We start from the raw sequence: 20,127 nt of genomic DNA, 5'->3' as shown, positions 1-20,127 counted from the left end.
TAGATAGATAGATAGATAGATATACCCTTTTCGGACAGCATGTAAATTATACATTACAATCACTATCATAAATACATTATAAAAGTGGATGAAAATACATAATAAAAAATGGATAAAAGATATATAAAAAGTGTGTACATTTATATACATTTGTATCTTTAAATTATTAAACGGTGACCGTATTTCAAACAGTTCAAAATCTGACGTTCTAATAGAGAGTTGGTTATGGACTTGGCATGTGAATAAATGTAGCCTACTTTATTAATGGGCCTAGTTTATAAATAACATTTCGGGCCAAAAGAAAGATCTGCAATAAGAGAATTTAGCTCTTACATAATGCATCTTTAATTAAACGAAACAGGTCTAGTCATTGTTTATGAAATTATATTTTTTTTTATTTCTTAAATTTCACAACAATACGAAATTTTTATACGCGCACAATACTACAGGCCGTAAAAGAAGTTTTTCTATAGTATAACGGTAAAGAAAAACGAACTACTTTAACGCTGAGAACTAAAGAGTTACCTCCCTTTGAAAATCCATACACCTGAAATTAAGTCCAATTGATATTTTGTTGGTGTGTATGGCAACTTTTTAAATTTCCTCAATATAACATCTGAATAGTTTTCAGAATTGTGAGCGTGATCTGTTTGCCGAACATGCATTAATTATAGAACTATTTTGTCTGTCGTAACCTTTTCCGGAAGCTGCTGGTAGGCTTTCTCTCTTCGCTTTTCTGATTTTGTCAACATGGATTTCGGATAAAGAAAATATCCATAAAATGTAGCCCCATGTAAGGTAAATGGCCATTGTTTATTTGGTTCGACATTTTGATAAACGAGTTGGTTTACTTGTGCGTCAAAAAATAAACAAATTGAAATGGGTTTTATAAGACTGGACAAGGGAGCGGGTTTCACCCTGAAGTCTGCAACAACCCAGCTGTTCCATGAATCTTCGTCATAATAAATAAGCTTGTTGCACCATGTACATGTATGTCTGACATCAGCAACGTTTTGTTCATTTGGGTCATAATAAAACAAGTGACATTAGTTGAAACATATTTATTTGTGCTTCTATTGTGGACAGGTAAATCATGATTTTTAAATGAAAATAGTTCAAGAAATCGCGACTGGGGTCTTAGCCTTAATGTTATTAGGCCTACTTATTTTAATTAGGTCATGGATTGTAAGCATACATTTAACATTATATCATAATAACAAGGTCAAAAAGATTAATTAGGCCAACCTGCTGTATTAGGTTTATAAATGACAACCATAAATCAATCCAACCCTCTGAATCATTTTTATGAATGACAAACCGTTAATTAAATTATGGAGCTCTACAATTTACAAATTAGTTTATTAAAAGCCAATACGTATGCAATATTGATATATGATAATATACCATTCGTTATGCCAAATTGTCATTTCTAATTTACATACGTAACGGTTTTGTGTCAAATGCTCCTCCAAATCCAATTATCAAGCAAGTTTGGAAGTTGTAACCAAATCCACCATTGTTTTAAGTCACAAGTCATCATATCACAATATTTTATATCGATAATTGATGATAATATACGCTCTTTCAATCGTAAAATTTTTGTATCAAAATTCCCCCTCAAAATGAGATTTCCAAGAAGTTTGGAAGTTGTAACCATGGGACATAACTTGTGTATTGCACGAAATCGATTGCTTGGAAATTGCATTTTCAAACATAAAAACATAAAAATTTTGATTTTAAATTAAAAATGCCAATTTTGCATAAAGAACAGTATACATGTATTATCAAATATAGATAAATTATTATTATTTGAGTTGAAATAATGGTAGATTTGGGAAACACATACTACCGGTGGATTAGTGGTAATATTTCAAAGTAAAATGTTATGCCCAAGTTTAAGAGAATTTCCTCTACTTAGCCTATACAGACAGATACAGATACATGTAGTCAGATATGTTAAAATATTTTCTGTTGCCATGGATATTCATCTGACATAGGCTCCATGTGTCAAATTGTTTGTCGTCCGACAAACACGTGCAGTGTAAGTTTAGAAATGTGCATCATTTTTCCATTAATCCTGGTGTCGCGAATGTTAAACTGTAAATAAGTTTTCTTTTGGTGGTGATGGTCCAGGCAAAATTTCCATCATAGCACACTGTATGGCGCATGCCTGTCTTCATTAGCCCAGTCAGAGCAGAACAGTTTACCCGGTGACTCCGTGTCCAGGCAATTCAAGGTGCAATCCCAATGTTCGCTAAGAAAGTTCCCTATTACATGTAGTTGGTGCAGTAAGAAGTTACATCCGTACTTTTTATAGAACAATTTTATACTTCCGTTTAAACTGGTTTCAAATATTACAGACTCTGCAGAGCCTTAAATTCTTTCTATTATTTCAACACAGTGGTACATGTAGAATCCATTATTATAGATTTGGAGTCACCAACATTTTACGTTCCACAATCCATGTGAACGAAATATATCCCTACTTGTACAAGTTCAGTGATAGAAACATGACTCATGAGACTCTCAATTCTGTTTGGATTTCGTTAAGCTGTTTGATATTTAGATTCAAATTAGTTATTATTTCTATATTATATTTTTGGAACTTCGGAGGCCATCTTTCCATAGGCTTATTTATACTTGACTTTTGATGGTCGGTTTACAACGAAATGAAATGAATTGAAATGGGGTTTAACGACCTACATGTAGTGTTCTGCTTCTGACCAGGCTAATGAAGATGGGCGTATGTCATACAGCGTGCTATGAGGGGAATTTTGTCCAGACAGCAGCACTACGGCCTACTCTTGTATCGAATTCTAACTGCCAATGGGTCTTTTACGTGCACGCCAATATGTACACAGAACCTTGGTTTATTGTCCCTTGCCAGGTCCTCCACAACGAAATGTACCTGTTGTCTTAATTGTGATTTCTTTCCTGATTTATTTTTCAGAGTGGCGTAAAAGGGGGGCTAGAAAAGGAATGAAGAAAAGAAAGAAATTTTATATTTTAATCAACTATTTTATATTTTAACATCACATTGCCTGTTTTAAACTTTTATCTGCTATCATCACTTTTAACCCCTTTTAAAAGGTGAGTAAACTCCCTTCACCGCCATTGTTTATGCTTTTTGAATCAGAAGACACAGTAGGTCAGTGAATGCGACATAAAAAGAAGGTGTGGTGTTCGATACTGGTGTTGTATGAGAAAAGGGGATTGGATAGCCAAATGGTTAGCATGTGCGTGCTGTATCATAAGGTCTGTCATTGAGTCAACTGGCGTGGTTTTGATTCCCTGGTTGTATGTGACAAGTAGTAGGTCGTCTGTCCAACTTTGTGGGTTTTCTCCGGGTCTTCCGGTTTCCTCCCACTGCTAAAGACCTCTATGCCCAAGTGAATTATTGAAATAAAATTGAGTGATATGTTAGTCCCAAAATGACCTGGTTTTTGTTGAGTGGGTGTTAAACCCTCTCTCTCTCTCTCTGTTAAATACAATCTGATTAAAACACAGATCTATATTGCGTTCCTTTTTTTATACTTTCGATAGCCTACACCACATGAAGATCTGACCGGTTGTAGCGATAGGTCGCGTCAGAGATCACACGAGCGGCTTTTGACCCTATAACGTCAGACATTTGATTAACCAATCAGCATTGATGTTACTAGTGCATTACCCATAGTTCCGTGCAAAACACGCCTAAAGCTCGCCGTAACAGACCGTTTCATTGGCTAATAGCTTAGATCATTCAGAACACGTCAATGATCAACTCTTCCAGATCCTAGTGTAGTAAAGACAAGTAAAACGAAATTTTGAACTATAAAAACGAAATGAAATAGGATCTGTGTTTTAATCAGATTGTGTTAAATAAGAAATGACCTGCTGTGGTTAAGACCGATTTTGTTTTTATTTTATTCTGTCTTTTTTATCTTGCAGTTAACGTTTCATCATGAGTGATAAGCTACTACCTATTGGTGTATTCTGGGATATTGAAAACCTAAATGTACCTAAATATAAATCTGCGTATGCAGTTGTACAGAAGATTCGCGATGGTTTCTTCTCTGGTTATCGGGAAGCAGAATTTATGTGTGTCTGTGATATCAATAAAGAAAATAAAGATGTTATACAAGAACTTAATTCAGCACAGGTATTGCTTACATGTACACAAGTATTGCTTACATGTACACAGGTATTGCTTACATGTACACAGGTATTGCTTACATGTACACAAGTATTGCTTACATGTACACAAGTATTGCTTACATGTACATGTACACAAGTATTGCTTACATGTACATGTACACGCATATTGCTTACGTCATCACGGCCCGTCAGTCGCCTTGTGGTTAAAGTTGTCACCCGATTAACATCCTAATCTTATGCATCTTGCTATATGGAATATTTTGCCTGGGCAGCAGTGTTTTTTGTTGCATGCGTACGACTATGCACTGTTCCTTGCCATGCCCTCAGCTCGTCAGCTCAAGAACACTTGACATGAAGAAACCAGGCTGAAAATTCCAAAGATCTTTCTTGGAACATCCTGGTTGGTTAGTTAGCCAGCACCTTACTGGGCTACATAGCTCCATTATTTATACAGCTTACTGGGCTCGATTATTTATACAGCTTACTGGGCTACATGGCTCCATTATTTATACACAGTGATGAGATAAAACTGCCTATTAAAGGGACAATAACTCCAGAAAATAAAAAATAGCCTTATTCTAAGTACTAAATGTGTTAGTGTTCTAACCGTTGTGTAAATTATCCATTAAATCCTATTTTACTTGTCCAGAGGGTTCAAAAATATTTTTAAATCCAAGTCACATTTGAAAAACTTTACGTTATGTTTTTCAAATCATTTAGTTGAATTTTTCCAATTTTTTAAATTAGGTGTGTTAAGATGAAATTTGTATCATCAATTAATTGGAATATTGTAAAATAGTACAATTTGTTGACCAGTATAAAGATTGGAACATATTATTCAGTTACAACAAGAGTGGTATTGAGCCTTTAATACAATGAGTACTTGGTCTTATCATTTTCACGTACAATTAAAAGTATCCACCATTTTCCTCCCAAAATAAACAAGACTCAGACATAAACATCCTGCTCCCCTCAAATTACAATTTCCTTTCAAAATAAATAAAATTAGAGGTTTTTTACCGACTTCTGATTTGCCAAATTGATTTGCATTCAATCAAATTTTCGCCTGTCAAATTAAAATCGATTACCCTGGTCAACAAATTTATTAACACCAATTTCCGAAGCAATTACCACAAATCGCGGTTTGACCGGGTGATTACGTTTTTTTTTTCCAACGATGTCCAGCCAATAGAATTGTTTATAGCTAATCGGCGCCTGTAATGAACTCGTCAAAGTACCATGAAATCGACTATACTGTCACATGACATCTCTCTAAATTAAAACCATTTTGGCAAGTCGATAAAAAAGCCTTATATGGTTCATTGGACCACGAAAAGTCAATCTGATTAAAATGTGGATCTATATTTCTGTTATTTTTTGTTTTATACTTTCGATGGCCTTCACTGAGATCATTAGGACCCAAGACGTGTTAGTGTCGCGGGTTCTAATGTAAAATCTCTAAATGTGAAACAGGAAGTGTTTATCGACATTGTAACATGCTATTTTAGTATTTTAAAAGAAATTACTAAAACAAGAGGGGTGTTATTGTCCAATAGAGAGTGTCGAATTGACCAATCAAAATGCCAGATTCACCCCTAAGCATGTTACAATGGAATATATTCTGACTATTTCAGGTAAATGTGGTTCACATTGATGCAACTGGGAAAAATGCTGCCGATGATAAAATCCGTCAAAGTTTACGAAGGTTTTCCGACACCCATCCACCACAAACACGAATCATTCTCATTTCTGGTAAGGTCAAAAAAAAAAATGTAACATTAAAAAGAAAAAAAAAACCCTACCTACCGACCCTACCCTATTTTCCATCCATTACAGGAAACAGAACCCTTTTTTTTTTGGCAACAGAACCCTTTTTTTTTGGCCTAATATACGCTAACTTTAAATCCACCAAAATAATCTGATGTGAGTTGGTTGTTTTTATTACTTTGTTTTTTATTTTGTCAAAGGATTAATGGGCTAAATGACTTTGTCACAGGAAATATGAATATTTCTGTAATGTGTTTTTTTTTATATTTTGTCCTATTTCCGATTTCAGTACCATAGGCCTTTTGCATGAAAAATAACAAATATTATGAATTTATTTTATAATTTCAGGTGATTTTAATTTCATTTCTGATTTATCAGATTTACGTCATCGTAAAAATTATTATACGATTTTAATTCATGGTCGTTTTACTAATGAAGCTTTGATTAGTTGTGCTAATGAGAGTCACCTGTACGATGATCTTATTGAAGGCCTACCATTTCGTACTCCATCAAAGGTAAGTTCGTATAGTTTAAGGGGGGTTGGGTGGTTTAACGCATACGCTTGAAACCATAGGGTCTGTCATTGAGTCAAGTAGTGTGGTTTCGATGCCCCACTTGTGCGTAACAAGGAGTAGGGTCACCTGCTAAAGACCCATGTGCAAGTGAATTATTGAAATAAAATTGAACCATGTGTTCGTCCCAAAATTATCTGGTTTGTGTCGAGTGGACGTTAAATCTCTTTCTCTCTTCCTTCATGTTTGGGCTCCTGTTACATCTAAGTAATAAGTTATGTATGATTCAGGTCAGGTTGCCACGGTGGTTCAGTCAAAAAGGGGATGTTGTTCGTGAAAGTTCCTCAGGATTTTTTGGGTTCAAGGACAAGAACATTGCCTAGTTGTTCATATGGGACGAAAGGTCCTGTGTACACTTTGTGGCATGCATGTAAAAACAGTGACATAATTCAATTGCTACCTGTGAAAAATTTCCCTCATAGCACACCGTATGGCGTATGTCCGTCTTCATTAGTCCAGTCGGAGCAGAACAATAGGACGTTAAACCCCATTTCATTTCATATTACAGGGTGCTGAAGGAAAGGTGGAAATTGAAGTACGCGGATTTTCGAAAGAAGTGTCTAAAAACCAAATTCATACCAAATTAAAATTATTATCCAATAATTGTGGAGGGCGTGTAATCTCTGTGACACCAGAGTATGCTGTTCTTAGATTTCCTAGTAGGGAGAGTTCTGTACGGTACGTATATTATATAGTATCATTCATAGTTTCTCGTGTACCGGACATTACAATCACCTTGATAAAACAATTTTACCCAGAGCGGTGGCCAAATGGTCATCTGATCAGGGTTTTGAAATAAAAATGTTTTAAGTTGAGATTTAAAATGGTCCATAGACGGTTTTTGTTTCATTGTTTCTGGTAGTCTAATCCATAGGAAAGAACCAGCATAAGAAAAGGCATGTTTTAGAAGATGTTTTTTCTGAGAACGGAGATTTCTGCTGGTGGTATAGGGTTCTACAAGACTTTTTATATATAAGATGGAGCTTGGCCGTTTAACGCTTTGAAGAGGAAGAGGAGTAACTTGAACTTAATTCTTTGCTGAATTGTGTTGATGTTTTCTAGTTTTAGTGAGGAGTCGAGCTGCTGAATTTTGAACATGTAGTTTATTAATCTGATAGTCTGGTAAGCCGTATAGTAAACCATTGTGGTAATTTAGTTTAGTTGAGATGAATGCGTAAATGAGCTTTTCTTTATTTTCATAATTGAGATAGCGTTGGATCTTTCCAATTCGATGGATATCATAGAAGGCAGTGGAGCAAATACTTTGTATGTGTTCTTTAAACGATGGGTTCGAGTCTAATATAGCACCAATATTTTGAGCTTTATGGGTTCCTGAAATTATTTCTTTATCAAAATTAACTAGCGTTTGATCAAATTTTCGGAGTTGTTGCTTGGTTCCAATTACTAGCAGTTCTGTTTTATTTGGAATTAATTCCAAGAAATGTTCTGTCATCCACCCAAGAATTCCTGTGAGACAAACTTTCCATATTTTGTATAGTAGAATGTTGAGAGTCTGTGTCAAATTCAATATAAAGTTGGGTGTTGTCTGCAAATAAAGTTTCATCTAGCATGACCCTGTGAATGTTATAGGCCATCGAATTTGGACCCCAATTAAACATACATTATGCAAGAGCTAAATCTGCCTATCGCAGGTCTTTCTTTAGGCCTGAAATCTTATCTAAATTATTAATTAGACATAAATTAACTTATCCAGACTATAATCAACTCTCGATGTCAAGGCTAGCCTTCGATATCGACTGGATTAGAATCCTATATGCTGCAGACACTCATTGATAATTAAATCAAAACAATGGATAATCGAGACTGCTTTTTAACGTACTAACTTTAGTAATGATGAACGAGGCTAGATGGAAATTTACAAAGCTGATATCTCGGTTCATAGTGGACCAATTTGACAAATTACCTTTACATTATCTAGTTTTTAACTATTATAGCGAGAACTGTCAGCTCTTTATCTAATCTCCCATAATGTATCTTTAAATCACACTTTTTTTGCCACGCTCCACTCACACATATGTGGTATCAAATTAACCAGCATGACCCTGTGAATGTTTTAAGTCATCGAATTTGTCCCCCCCCCCCGCGGACGAAGCTGGTTATCCTACTACTAGCCTAACATAAAGGAAATGGGGTTTAAAGGGACAATGACACTCTTGCTGGCTTGACAGCTCCAGAAAATAAAAAACAGCCTTATTCTAAGTACTAGATGTTTAAGTGTCCTACCTGTTGTGTAAATTATCCATTAAATCCTATTTTACTTGTCCAAAGGGTTCAAAAATATTTTTAAATCCAAGTCACATTTGAAAAGGTTTACGTCAGGCTTTTCAAATCATTTAGTTGAATTTTTCCAATTTTTTAAATTAGGTGAGTTAAGATGAAATTTGTATCATCAATTAATTGGAATATTGTAAAATAATACAATTTGTTGACCAGAATAAAGATTGGGACATATTATTCAGTTACAAGAGTGGTATTGAGCCTTTAACGTGCTACTGTTCTGCTCCGAACTGGGCTAATGAAGATGGGCATACGCCATACAGTATGTTATGAGGGAAATTTTGCCAGGACAGCGGCACTACGGCCTACTCTCATATCGAATTCCAACTGTCAAGGGATTTTAGTCTAACATAAAAGTTGTTTCATATACTGAACACACAGATTGGCTAGATACTGTTAAATTAACATTTTAAAAACTTGGTATGATTTTTAAAAATCAATCTCATTATTATAAACTGTTTGAATAAAACTTGATCCAAATAAATAAACTATTTTAACTGAATTTGAATCTTTGTTTATTTGAGTTAAAAATCATTGATAATGAGTGAGTCAGTGATGATGAAATTGGCTGATTAAACTTTATCCAGAAAACAATAGCCAACTAAACCATGTTTATACAACCCCCTAGCTCCTTGCATGCTTTTTACCTGATGAGATCAACTCATCTGACAGGGTGGGGCTCAGTTATTCTCTGGTAAAACCTAGTGAACACTTATTGACTGTTGATTGGATGATGTGCCTCATAGCTGTGATTGACAGGAGGTGAGCTGAATTAAGTCCCTCCCATGACAGTATTTGATTGGTTAGCAGTGAATGATAGCAGGTGAACTGAATTAAGTCCCTCCCATGATAATATTTAGTTGGATTTGGAAGTACAAGTTAGAAATATAAGAGTGATGTGCTGCCAATCATTTCAATTGACAACTTTTAACTTATCCTCCAACAAAAGTGATTTTCTGATATTTTCAGAGCCAAAAAAAGAATGGATGGTGAAAAAGTTTTTGGGTTCAAGATTACTGCCTCATTTCCAGGGGAAAGTGAAAACTGTACCCATGTTGCTTCATTTAGTGGTAAGGCAGCCATTTTGACATATTGGAAATGTGCTCAACAAATTTATTGAACTATTTTTATAGAAAATCTGTCAATTATTTTTTTTCATCCATTTTTGATTTCAATAAAATTATTTCTTAAATGTATAAGTTGTGAAAAATTGTCATTCAGTACCGAAGGTAGCTTTGCCCCTTTTTGTTCTGTGTGAAAGCAATAGAAATGAAATGTAATGGGGTTTAACTTCCTACTGTTCTGCTCCGAACTGAGCTAATGAAGACGAAGTGAAAGCAATAGAAATTTGAATATTAAAATGACATATCTTGGAACACAATAACTGCTTCTAATTGAGGTTGAGTGGTGATGGGCCACAGTGGTCTGTCTGTTCTTGTGTCTGTCTGATTTTCAGCACATGCTAAGCACCATGCCTCAGAACTTTGGCATTGTCGGCTGATCTGACTACTTATTTTAGGCAGCCCTTTTTTTCACAAAGATGATGTCAGAAATTCCCAAGTTAATGGGCACTAACCCTAACCCATAATCCGCATGCAAACCTGGTAAAAAAGTAAATGGGGGTTTAGATTTGAAAGGGGTTAAAAGAGAAAAGGATAAAAAAAAAAGAAGTAAAACAAATGAAAAGATGAATGAAAAAAGTCGTCAATCAACCAACATCCCTCAGAACTTTTGGAACACAGTCATTCTGCTTTGAATTTAGATTAGGAACCGCATATAGTTTCATCTAGCTGCTGTGATCCACAACAGCATTCTATATCATGTTTTTCTTTAAAACGATTGATTTATTGTTATTTATAATTCAGAGGGGAATGTAGTGCCGCTGTCCATGTAAAATGACATATCCCCATCTTCATTAGCCGTGTTTGTGCAGAAAAACACAATGTTAAACCCAATTTCATTTCATTTAATTTCATAAAAAAAAGATTTGCGACATCTGTGATTGACAGAGTTACTGCCCTTGATTATATACTTTATCAAATTGTTTTTCAGATAATTTCAAGAAACCTTCTACGCCACGTAAATTTTCGTCGAATAAAGATTTCCTTGAATTCAGTCGCAAACAAGATATCGAAAATATCTTAGATCGTAATAATTCATTCTCATCCCACGGTGCATCCAGCGTACCTATAGATATTCCTCATCCTGGATATCGTAGAACACGTCACGATAGCCAATCAGAATCCGAGTACAGCCACGTTCGAAATGGTCTCCAGGAGACACCGGAGAACGACAGTGGACAAGCGATAATTGGAAGCAAGTGCAGTCGTAATTTGTTAATGATCCACCAGCAGTTGTACCAGGAGCAGAAACAGAAGGAACAAAGTGACATGTATAACGGTTACCATAGAGATATACGTCCTTGTAGCGCTCCCATACGTAATTCGCCTTGTTACGTTAATCCCAACGTATCAAGTTCACCACGATCATTCTATCGAACCAGCCCATCCAATCACTACGCAGCTTACTCGCCCGGACCCACTAACTACAACAACTATCATAACAGTTACAATGGTCAGAATTATCTACAGAGCTCGTCGCCCAATCGTTTTACAGCTAATAGTTTTCAACCAATTGGAAATGGGTATATGAATGGTGGAAGCAGTTTTATGAATGGAAGTGTTTCACCATGTGAATATAGTAATATTGAGGGTCCAGTAGAATTGGTCGTATCAAATCTAGATTATAATATCAGTGCCAAGGAATGGAGAAAGATTTTATTTACAACATTTCACCCTCAAGTCAAGGTATGTATACATTACATCCAGGGTGCCGCACATTGTAACCTGGGTATCATTTAATCTTGTGTATTTAGCACTAATTTCTTTCACATTCAATATCATTACAGCCAGTGAGCCGCTGTAGCTCAGTAAGATTCTGGCTCACTAATATCGGGTGTGGGGGTTGGATGGTCGAATGCTTAGTGCGCACGCGTTGTATCATAAGGTCTGTCATTGAGTCAACTGGCGTTGTTTCGATTCCCCGGTTGTACATGGAAAGGAGTAGGTTCGCCTGTCCAACCATGTGGGTTTTCTCCGGGTCCTCCAGTTTCATCCCACTGCTAAAGACCCCTACATGCAAGCTAATTGTTGAAATAAAATTGAACCATGTTAGTCCCGAAATGACCTAGTTTGTGTCAAGTGGATGTTAAACCCCATCCCCTCTCTCTCTCTCTCCCTCTCTCTCACTCTCTCTCTCTCTCCCTCTCTCTCCCTCTCTCTCTCTCTCTCCCTCTCTCACTCACTCACTCTCTCTCTCTCTCCCTCTCTCTCTCTCTCTCCCTCTCTCACTCACTCACTCTCTCTCACTCTCTCTCACTCTCCCTCTCTCTCTCTCACTCTCTCTCTCTCTCCCTCTCTCACTCACTCACTCTCTCTCACTCTCTCTCACTCTCCCTCTCTCTCTCTCCCTCTCTCTCTCTCTCTCTCTCTCACTCTCTCTCACTCTCATCAGGTCTCATTTTTGATTCAAGAGTTGGCCAAGAAAGTTTCTCGGGATTTTCTGGTGTGATTTTCCCTTGATAGTGGCGGATGGCGTGGCAATGACAGTGTCTAGTCGTTTGGTGGGTATGACAAACCAGGGTCCTGTGTACATATTGGCATGTAAGACAGTTGGAATTCAAAATAAGAAAATTTCCCTCGTAGCACTCTGTCTTTATTAGCTCAATCTCAGCAGAACAGTAGGATGTTAAACCCTGTTTTATATCATTATGCTAATAGTCATTTACGTTCATATTTGTATAAGTGCCATAATCAAATTCAGGGGCAATTAACTCATCTGAAATGACTCCATTCAGCCAGCAAATGTTTACTTGTACTGCAGGATCATTCTTTCTTGCAAGACCAGTTCCAGGAAAAATATGACGTTGGGATAGTTTGGCAAATAGATTATTTGTATTGTATAATTTCAGGTTTTAAGTGTCCATATTTATTAATATTTGCAGGTTTTAAGCGTCCATATTAAAACTCAACCAGATAATACCTGTATTGGCATGATTAAAATTCCTACTATTGACGAAGCTCGTTTCGCTATTTCTCAGTTTCATCGTAAAAAAATAGGATATAAACGGATACAAGTTACCTTAAAACACGAAGATACACAGCTAGCTGCCGTCAATCTCAGGTAGGTCTTGGGACAGTTCTCAAGGTTTTCAAATCCCAGGCATTGTCTTTTTGTAAATTGTGGAGCAATGGTGGGTCAGTGATTAAGGCACTAGTTCAGTAACCAGGAGGTCTGTGGTTCCATCCTTGTTTTGGAAGAAAGTTACTGTTTCCCTCCCCCCCCCCCCTTTTGTCAAGGTGTAGGATGGAAAGAAAGAACAGCTGCTAGTCATATGGATAAAATAAAACATAGGTCATGTATACATGTTTGCATGAACTTTATTTTGATGAAGATTAAGGAGAAATGCTGCTGTTAGTGTTATGGCAAAACATCTCTTTTAGATCAATGACTGTTTTCATTAGCCTAGTTGGTGCGGAATATTAAGATATCACATGTAAGCCCTATTTCATTCAAGGAGGGGCTGGATGGCCGAATGGTTAGCACCTATCGTAAGGTCTGTCATTGAGTCTACAGGCATGATATCAATACCTGGTTGTATGTGACAAGGAATAGGTTTTCTCTGGGTCCTAACCCACTGCTAAAGACCACTATGCGCAGGGGGTTGGATGGCTGAATGGTTAGCGTGCGTGCGCTGTATCATAAAGTCTGTCATTGAGTCGACTGGCGTGGTTTCGAATCCCCAGTTGTACGTGACAAGGAGTAGGGTCGCCTGTCCAACCTCCGGTTTCCTCCCACTGCTAAAGACCCCTACACGCAAGCGAATTATTGAAATAAAAAATTAAACCATGTGTTAGTCCCGAAATGACCTAGTTTGTGTCGAGTGGACGTTAAACCCCATTTCTCTCTCTCTCTATTTCATTGAGTTTTTGTAATTTCAGGGCTGAAATAGTCAGTCTATTATCTGAAGCTAATGGTAACATGCTGCCATTGTTTAAATTCATAGAACTCTTTGATAAAAGGTAAACATTTATTTCTTTTTTTAACATACATTATGTAAGAGCTAAATCTGCCTATTCCAAGTCTTTCTTAAGGCGTGAAATGTTATCAAAATTATTAATTAGACATTAATTAACTTATCCAGTCCATAATCAACTCTCGATGGCATCAGATTCCTCAGATATTGAATAGATTAGAACAGTTCAGTCGTAATTTGATTTAAGCTAAAAATGGAGGAACGAGACTTTGCTTCGAACAACCAGTACATCGGTTGAAATTGTTGCACACGTCTTGTCAAACCTTCAAAGGCTAATATCTTCGCTCGCAATAGAGTAATTTGAATGAAATGTTCAAATTATTCATTTTACATCATCTATTTTTGAACTATTATAGCAAAAATGGCTAGCTCTTTATCTAAATCTTACATAATGTATCTTTAAATTCACTGATCGATATTTGAGGGTTATTGAAAACTGGGAGCCACAGTGAATTGACCGAGAAAGTGGATAGGGATTTTCCATCGTGGTTCCTTCGAGTCAGAGGTGCAGGATGAAGGTCATGGAAAGGGACAACTTAAGTCAATCGGATGGGACGAAAAAAAATGAGGTCACATGCACACATGGGCATGCACATGGAGTAGTGGGGTTGGATGGCGGAATGGTTAGCGCGTGTGCATTATGTATTTTCGATTCCTCGGTTTTACGTGACAAGGAGTCCAACCTAATGGGTTCTCTCCAGGTCCTCCAGTTTCCTCCCACTGCTAACGACTCGTACATGCACGCAAATTATTGAAATAAAATTGAGCCATGTTAGTCCCGAAATTACCTAGTTTGTGTTGATTGGACGTTGAACCCCATTTCTCTCTCTCTCTCTCATAATGGTGTAAGGTGTGGTATCGCTTATCACTGATAGTATCCCTGTGGTGGTCAAGAAACATCTTCAGGATTTTTTAACTTGATTTCCCCCTTGTCAATGGTGCTTAACTGGGGGCTGGTAAGGAACCCTTCTTAGTTAGAATTCAGTGAAGTGTAGGGTAAATTTCCCTAGTGGCACATTACATGGTTATGTCTAATTTCATTAGCCCAGTCACTACAGGGGGGTCACAGTGGCTAAGTCAAAGTGGTTAAGATGCTGGCTCACTAGCCTGGAGGTCAGGTGTTCGCTCCCTGCATTGGCCGAGAAAGTTCATCCAGATTTTCCGGAGTGGTTCGCCCTTTTCAGTGATGCAGGACGGAGGGCCTGACAAAGGCAACTGTCTAGTCGTTCGGTTGGGATGAAAAACCAAATTCCTGTGTACACATTGTCGTGCACATAAAAGATCCCTTGACAGTTGAAATTAGATATAAGAGTAGGCCATAGTTCCGCTGTCCGGGAAAAATTTCCCTCATAGCACAATATATGGCGTACGCCCGTCTTCATTAGCACAGTTCAGAGCTAAACAGTAGGACGTTAAACCCCATTTCATTTCATTTCCAGTCACTACAGAAAAGTAAAATGTTATTTACATTTATTATTTTCAGGTATCATAAATCTATCAGTGTATCGGAACTATACAAACTGAGAGATATCATAGACATACAGGAACATGGTGGGGCTGGACGATATGTCTACCTGACACGGAATAACGTCAACACTAGACCCTTTACTCCAGACGGATCTGATGCCGAGGTATGTTTTATCTCGCTTGTTTAGAGTTCGGTGGCCACTTTGTTTAACATGTGGGGTTGGATGGCAGAATGGTTACCATGTGCGCGCTGTATCATACGGTTTGTCATTGAGTCAACTGGCATGGTTTCAAGTCCCCGATTGTACGTGACGAGTAGGGTCGCCTGTCCAACCTCGCGGGTTTTCTCTGGATCCTCCCGTTTCCTCCCACTGCTAAAGACCCCTACGTGCAAGCGAATTATTGAAATAAAATTAAACCATATGTTAGTCCCAAGATGACCTAGTTTGTGTCGAGTGGAGTTAACCTTCTATATAACTGACTGAAGTAACGAGCAATAACAGATACACAGGCAAATTTCTGCTTAATGATAATTTCTTCGAAGACCAAAAGTTGTTATGAGACTGTCATGATGTCAAGTGATGTGGTTTGGATTCCCGACCTATACCTGACAAGGAGTGGGCTTGCCTGTCCAACCTGTTTGATTTTCTAAAGGTCCTAAGGTTTGCTCCCACTGCTAAAGACCCCCTACCTGCAAGGCTGGTATGACCTAGTTTGTGTCGAGGGGATGGAACACCCGCCCTCTCTATCTCTCTCGATTAATTTTTTAGAGCTGACATTGTGTCTATTTCAAAAAATTAAAAATATTCTCATTAACTATCGCAGAACGGTTAAAGCTAATCGATTTTTTGTATTGTAGATTCAAGAGATATTTGAACATCCAGTCTGTTCACAACATTGTCCAGAAGGAAGTGTATTTTATGCCGAGGCAATGAATTGTTCGATGTTACCTAATGTTAAGCTACATATCAAACCCTTCTCAGCCAATGTTCACACTCTTCTACTATCACATAATGGTAGCTTACCACTCATGAGGTAAAATATTTTATCGTCTGTATAAAGGGGGGGGGGGGGTTGGTGGCATGGTTTTGATTCCCGGGTTGTATGTGACAAGGACTTGGGTCGCCAGTCCAACCTCATGGGTTTTCTCTTGGTCCTCTCGTTTCCTCCCACTGCTAAAGACTCTTATGCGTAAGCGAGTTATTGAAAAAAAAATTAACCATATGTTAGTCCCAAAATGACCTAGTTTGTGTCAAGCGAACATTGAACATCATGTTATATGAATGACGTAATTCTCATAAATATGAGGTCAATGGGTTATTAACATCAATATCTGGGTGCATGTTCAGTGGCCGCATTCACAAATATGTTTGAGATTTGGTTAATAGCCCCCCCCCCCCCCATGTGTTCAATTGAAAAGAGATTTGTTTTTCAGATTGGTCAGAACTACAAGGCTTTTTGGGATGTTGGACTTCTTATGAGTGTAGATGTTTGAGATTTGGTGAATAGAGGCCCCCATGTGTTGGATCTGAAAGAGATTCACTTTTTAATTTTAAATCACATTTATGTTGTAGTTTTACTGCTTGTTATGCTGCTGAGTTCTCTCCCCTTGTAGCAGTTAAAGAGAGTGGTGTCCCTTTAGAACATCTGATTAGTTGTATACCTGGTATAGAGATACAGATCAGTAAAGTGGGTATGAAGAAAGTTCAGTGGTCCGAAAGATCAGAAATTGTAGTAGATTCTTCCTCGCCAGGTTAGATTTAAGTATTTTTGTTTTTGTGGATGAAATTTTTTGTATACATGCACCAGAACTGACTTTGGACGTTTTTATTCGCCCACATAGAAATGTAATTGTATATTGACGTCGATCCGTTGTCCACAATATCTAGTGAACACTCTACAGACTATATTAAAAAAATTTAAATTGATGTATGTTGTTTAGATTAGTGATCAAGAAGCCTAATTCCCAATATTTCTTCTGGTGTTACACCCCTTGATTCACTATATTGCACCTTGTGAACCCTCTAAAAAAAAAAAGTTTTGATATATGTTGTTTAAATTAGTGAGATGAAGAAGCCTATTTAATTTCAATAATTTCCGTTAATTTTGTCTTCAATTATAGCCCTTGTTTCACTTTATTGCGACCTTGTGAACCCTCTAACAACAAAAAGTATTATCCTATTTGTATGAAATTTATGTGCATCCTTTAAGTTAGTGAAACAAAGAGCCCTATTTAATATCGGCAATTTCCGTTAATTACTTCTAGAGTTATGGCCCTTGTTTCACTTTGTTGAACCCTGTGAATGCTCTGACAACAAAAGTTAACATCCGATCTGTATATTTATATGTATTATTCAGTTTATATCAAGTATATGTTAAAACCCCATCTCTCTCTTTCCCTCTCTATTTTAGATTCTACTTGTAGTTTAAGTAGCCCAGGATTATCGCAATTCTACGGGAACCCATCTCTGATTTGAGGCAACATTCAATTTACGTCAAGCCCTATCTCTCTCTATTTTAAATTCTGCACAGATTTCAAGTAGCCCAGGGTTATCGCATAATTTAGTTCATGTCAAACCCCATCTCTCTTTATTGTAGATTCTACAGGGATTTTAAGTAACCAAAGTTTATCCTTGAGGGGTGGTGGGGAATGTAGGGTCGCCTGTCCAACCTCGTGGGTTTTCTCCGGGTCCTCTGTATCCTCCAACTGCTATAGACCCCTATGCGCAAGCGAATTATTGAAATAAAAGATTAAAACCATATGTTAGTCCCGAAATGACCTAGTTTGTGTCGAGTGGATGTTAAACCCCATTTCTCTATGTTTATCGCAACATTTAATATATACGGCAAACCCCATCTCTCTCTCTGTTTTAGATTCTACGCGGAGTAGCCCAGGTTTATCGCAACATTTAGTTCAACTGAGTCGTGAAATAGTTGATCTGTTGAAACATAGTTCACAGTGTCGTATGCCAGTGTCAAAGTTCATCCCCGCCTATCATCACCATTTCCGACGTCAGTGTCGTGTAGCAGATTATGGATATAATAAATTAATGGAATTATTTGAAGCTCTACCACAATCCGTACAGGTTGGTCTATTTTAACTCTTTGTTTTTATTTTCTTCATTTTGTCATTGCATTGGCCGAGAAATTTCATCCAGATTTTCCGGCGTGGTTTCCCCCTTGTCAGTGATGCAGGACGGAGGGCCTGACAAGGACAGCTGTCTAGTCGTTCGGATGGGACGGAAAAACCGAGGTCCCGTGTACACATTGGCGTGCACATAAAAGATCCCTTGGCAGTTGGAATTCGATATAAGAGTAGGCTGTAGCGCCACTGCCCAGGCAAAATTCCCCTCATAGCACACTGTATGGCGTATGCCCGTCTTAGGAGCAGAGGTTAGGAGCAGAATAGTAGGACGTTAAACCCCATTTCATTTCATTTCATTTTGTGATTTTGGAAAGCACAGTGGCTCAGTAGGCTGCTGGGTTGAATAACAGGGTGGTAGGGGGTTTGAAACAGGTGTTTTGGCGTGAAAGTTGTTATACGACTTACGTTCTTGCTGGTGTGAGCGATTCACCAATGAAACAGTCTGTTAAGGCGATTTCTTGACATGCAATGCACAGAACTGTGGGTAACCCACTAGAAACGTCAACGCTGATGGATTAGTCAATGTCTGACGTAATAGTGTCCAAAGTTGCAACCCTTTACTACAACTGGTCAGATCTTCATGTAGTGTAGGCCATCGAAAGTATAAAAATGAAATATAGATGTGTATTTTAATCAGATTGTTATGTAGATAATCTGGTTTAGAATGATATATATATATAATTGTATTGTAGGTTCTTGGTATGGGAGGTAGAAAAATTATAACTTTAAGTCACCGAGCTCAGGTTCGTAGATTCACAGCTGATCTTCTCCGTGTTTTAAAATGGCTGACTGGAAAACAGATGGATCTGGAAGATTTCCCATCATGCTTCAGTAAGTAATTACTGTTAACTCCTGGAATCTATATTATTAAATTATTTTAAATATGCTGATTGACTTTAGTATTTTTCAGACAATATCTTGTTATTCACAGGGGAGCGACGGTGGGTAAGACGCTGGTTTGCTAGCCTGGAAGTCATGTGTTCGATCCCTGAACTGGACAAAAAAGTTTATCACAATTATTTGTCGTGGTTCCCTCTCGTCAGTGGTGACAAGGACCGCTTTCTGGTCCTTCGGATGGAACGAAAAAAAACCAAGGTCCTGTGTATACATTGGCTTGCGCCTTAAGATCCCTTGGCAGTTGGAATTCGATATAAGAGTAGGCTATAGTGCCGCTGACCAGGCAAAATTCCCTCTAATCTTTCTAAAACACCCGATACCAATTCTTTGCATTGTGTAACAGTTCATTTATATTTTCAGTGCGTGTATTTGGTAAACCATGGGATGTAACACAGTATGGTTCTTGTTATATAGAAGACTTAATCGCTGAAGTTCCACCATCGGCTGCCACCGTAAGTTTTTATGTCATAATTTGACTCATGTCGGCATTCAGTGGTGGTGGTGGGGGGAAGGTGATGGGCATGGACTAATGTTGTAGAGCACATTATAGGCTACCAGAAACTAGAATGGTTGGAAGGTGATTGGGCATGGGCTGATGTTGTAGAGCACATTGTAGGCTACCAGAATCTAGAATGTTTGGAAGGTGATTGGGCATGGGCTGATGTTGTAGAGCACATTGTAGGCTACCAGAATCTAGAATGGTTGGAGGGTGGCGGGGCATGGGCTAATGTTGTGAACCACATTATAGG

The 20,127-nt window shown here is 37.7% G+C and overlaps 1 protein-coding gene across 1 annotated transcript in view; it reads left to right on the top strand.

Annotated features, from left to right (window-relative positions):
• Positions 1-694: 694 nt before the first annotated feature.
• Positions 695-20,127, top strand: part of LOC126809745 (meiosis regulator and mRNA stability factor 1) — a 30,275-nt gene continuing 10,842 nt past the window's right edge. The window contains exons 1-16 of the mRNA XM_050534497.1: positions 695-798; positions 2,951-3,090; positions 3,931-4,141; positions 5,772-5,889; positions 6,253-6,419; positions 6,985-7,154; positions 9,744-9,844; positions 10,827-11,581; positions 12,778-12,956; positions 13,775-13,855; positions 15,353-15,500; positions 16,196-16,371; positions 16,911-17,089; positions 18,211-18,422; positions 19,174-19,312; positions 19,739-19,830. Coding sequence (XP_050390454.1) covers positions 3,944-4,141; positions 5,772-5,889; positions 6,253-6,419; positions 6,985-7,154; positions 9,744-9,844; positions 10,827-11,581; positions 12,778-12,956; positions 13,775-13,855; positions 15,353-15,500; positions 16,196-16,371; positions 16,911-17,089; positions 18,211-18,422; positions 19,174-19,312; positions 19,739-19,830 — 2,715 coding nt within the window. The 5' untranslated portion in view covers positions 695-798; positions 2,951-3,090; positions 3,931-3,943. The remainder of the gene's footprint in view (positions 799-2,950; positions 3,091-3,930; positions 4,142-5,771; positions 5,890-6,252; positions 6,420-6,984; positions 7,155-9,743; positions 9,845-10,826; positions 11,582-12,777; positions 12,957-13,774; positions 13,856-15,352; positions 15,501-16,195; positions 16,372-16,910; positions 17,090-18,210; positions 18,423-19,173; positions 19,313-19,738; positions 19,831-20,127) is intronic.

Source organism: Patella vulgata, chromosome 2, assembly GCF_932274485.2.
Source record: "Patella vulgata chromosome 2, xgPatVulg1.2, whole genome shotgun sequence".
Lineage (NCBI taxonomy): Eukaryota > Metazoa > Mollusca > Gastropoda > Patellidae > Patella > Patella vulgata.
Note: the sequence above shows the minus strand (reverse complement) of the source record. Positions and strands in the feature narration are given on the sequence as shown.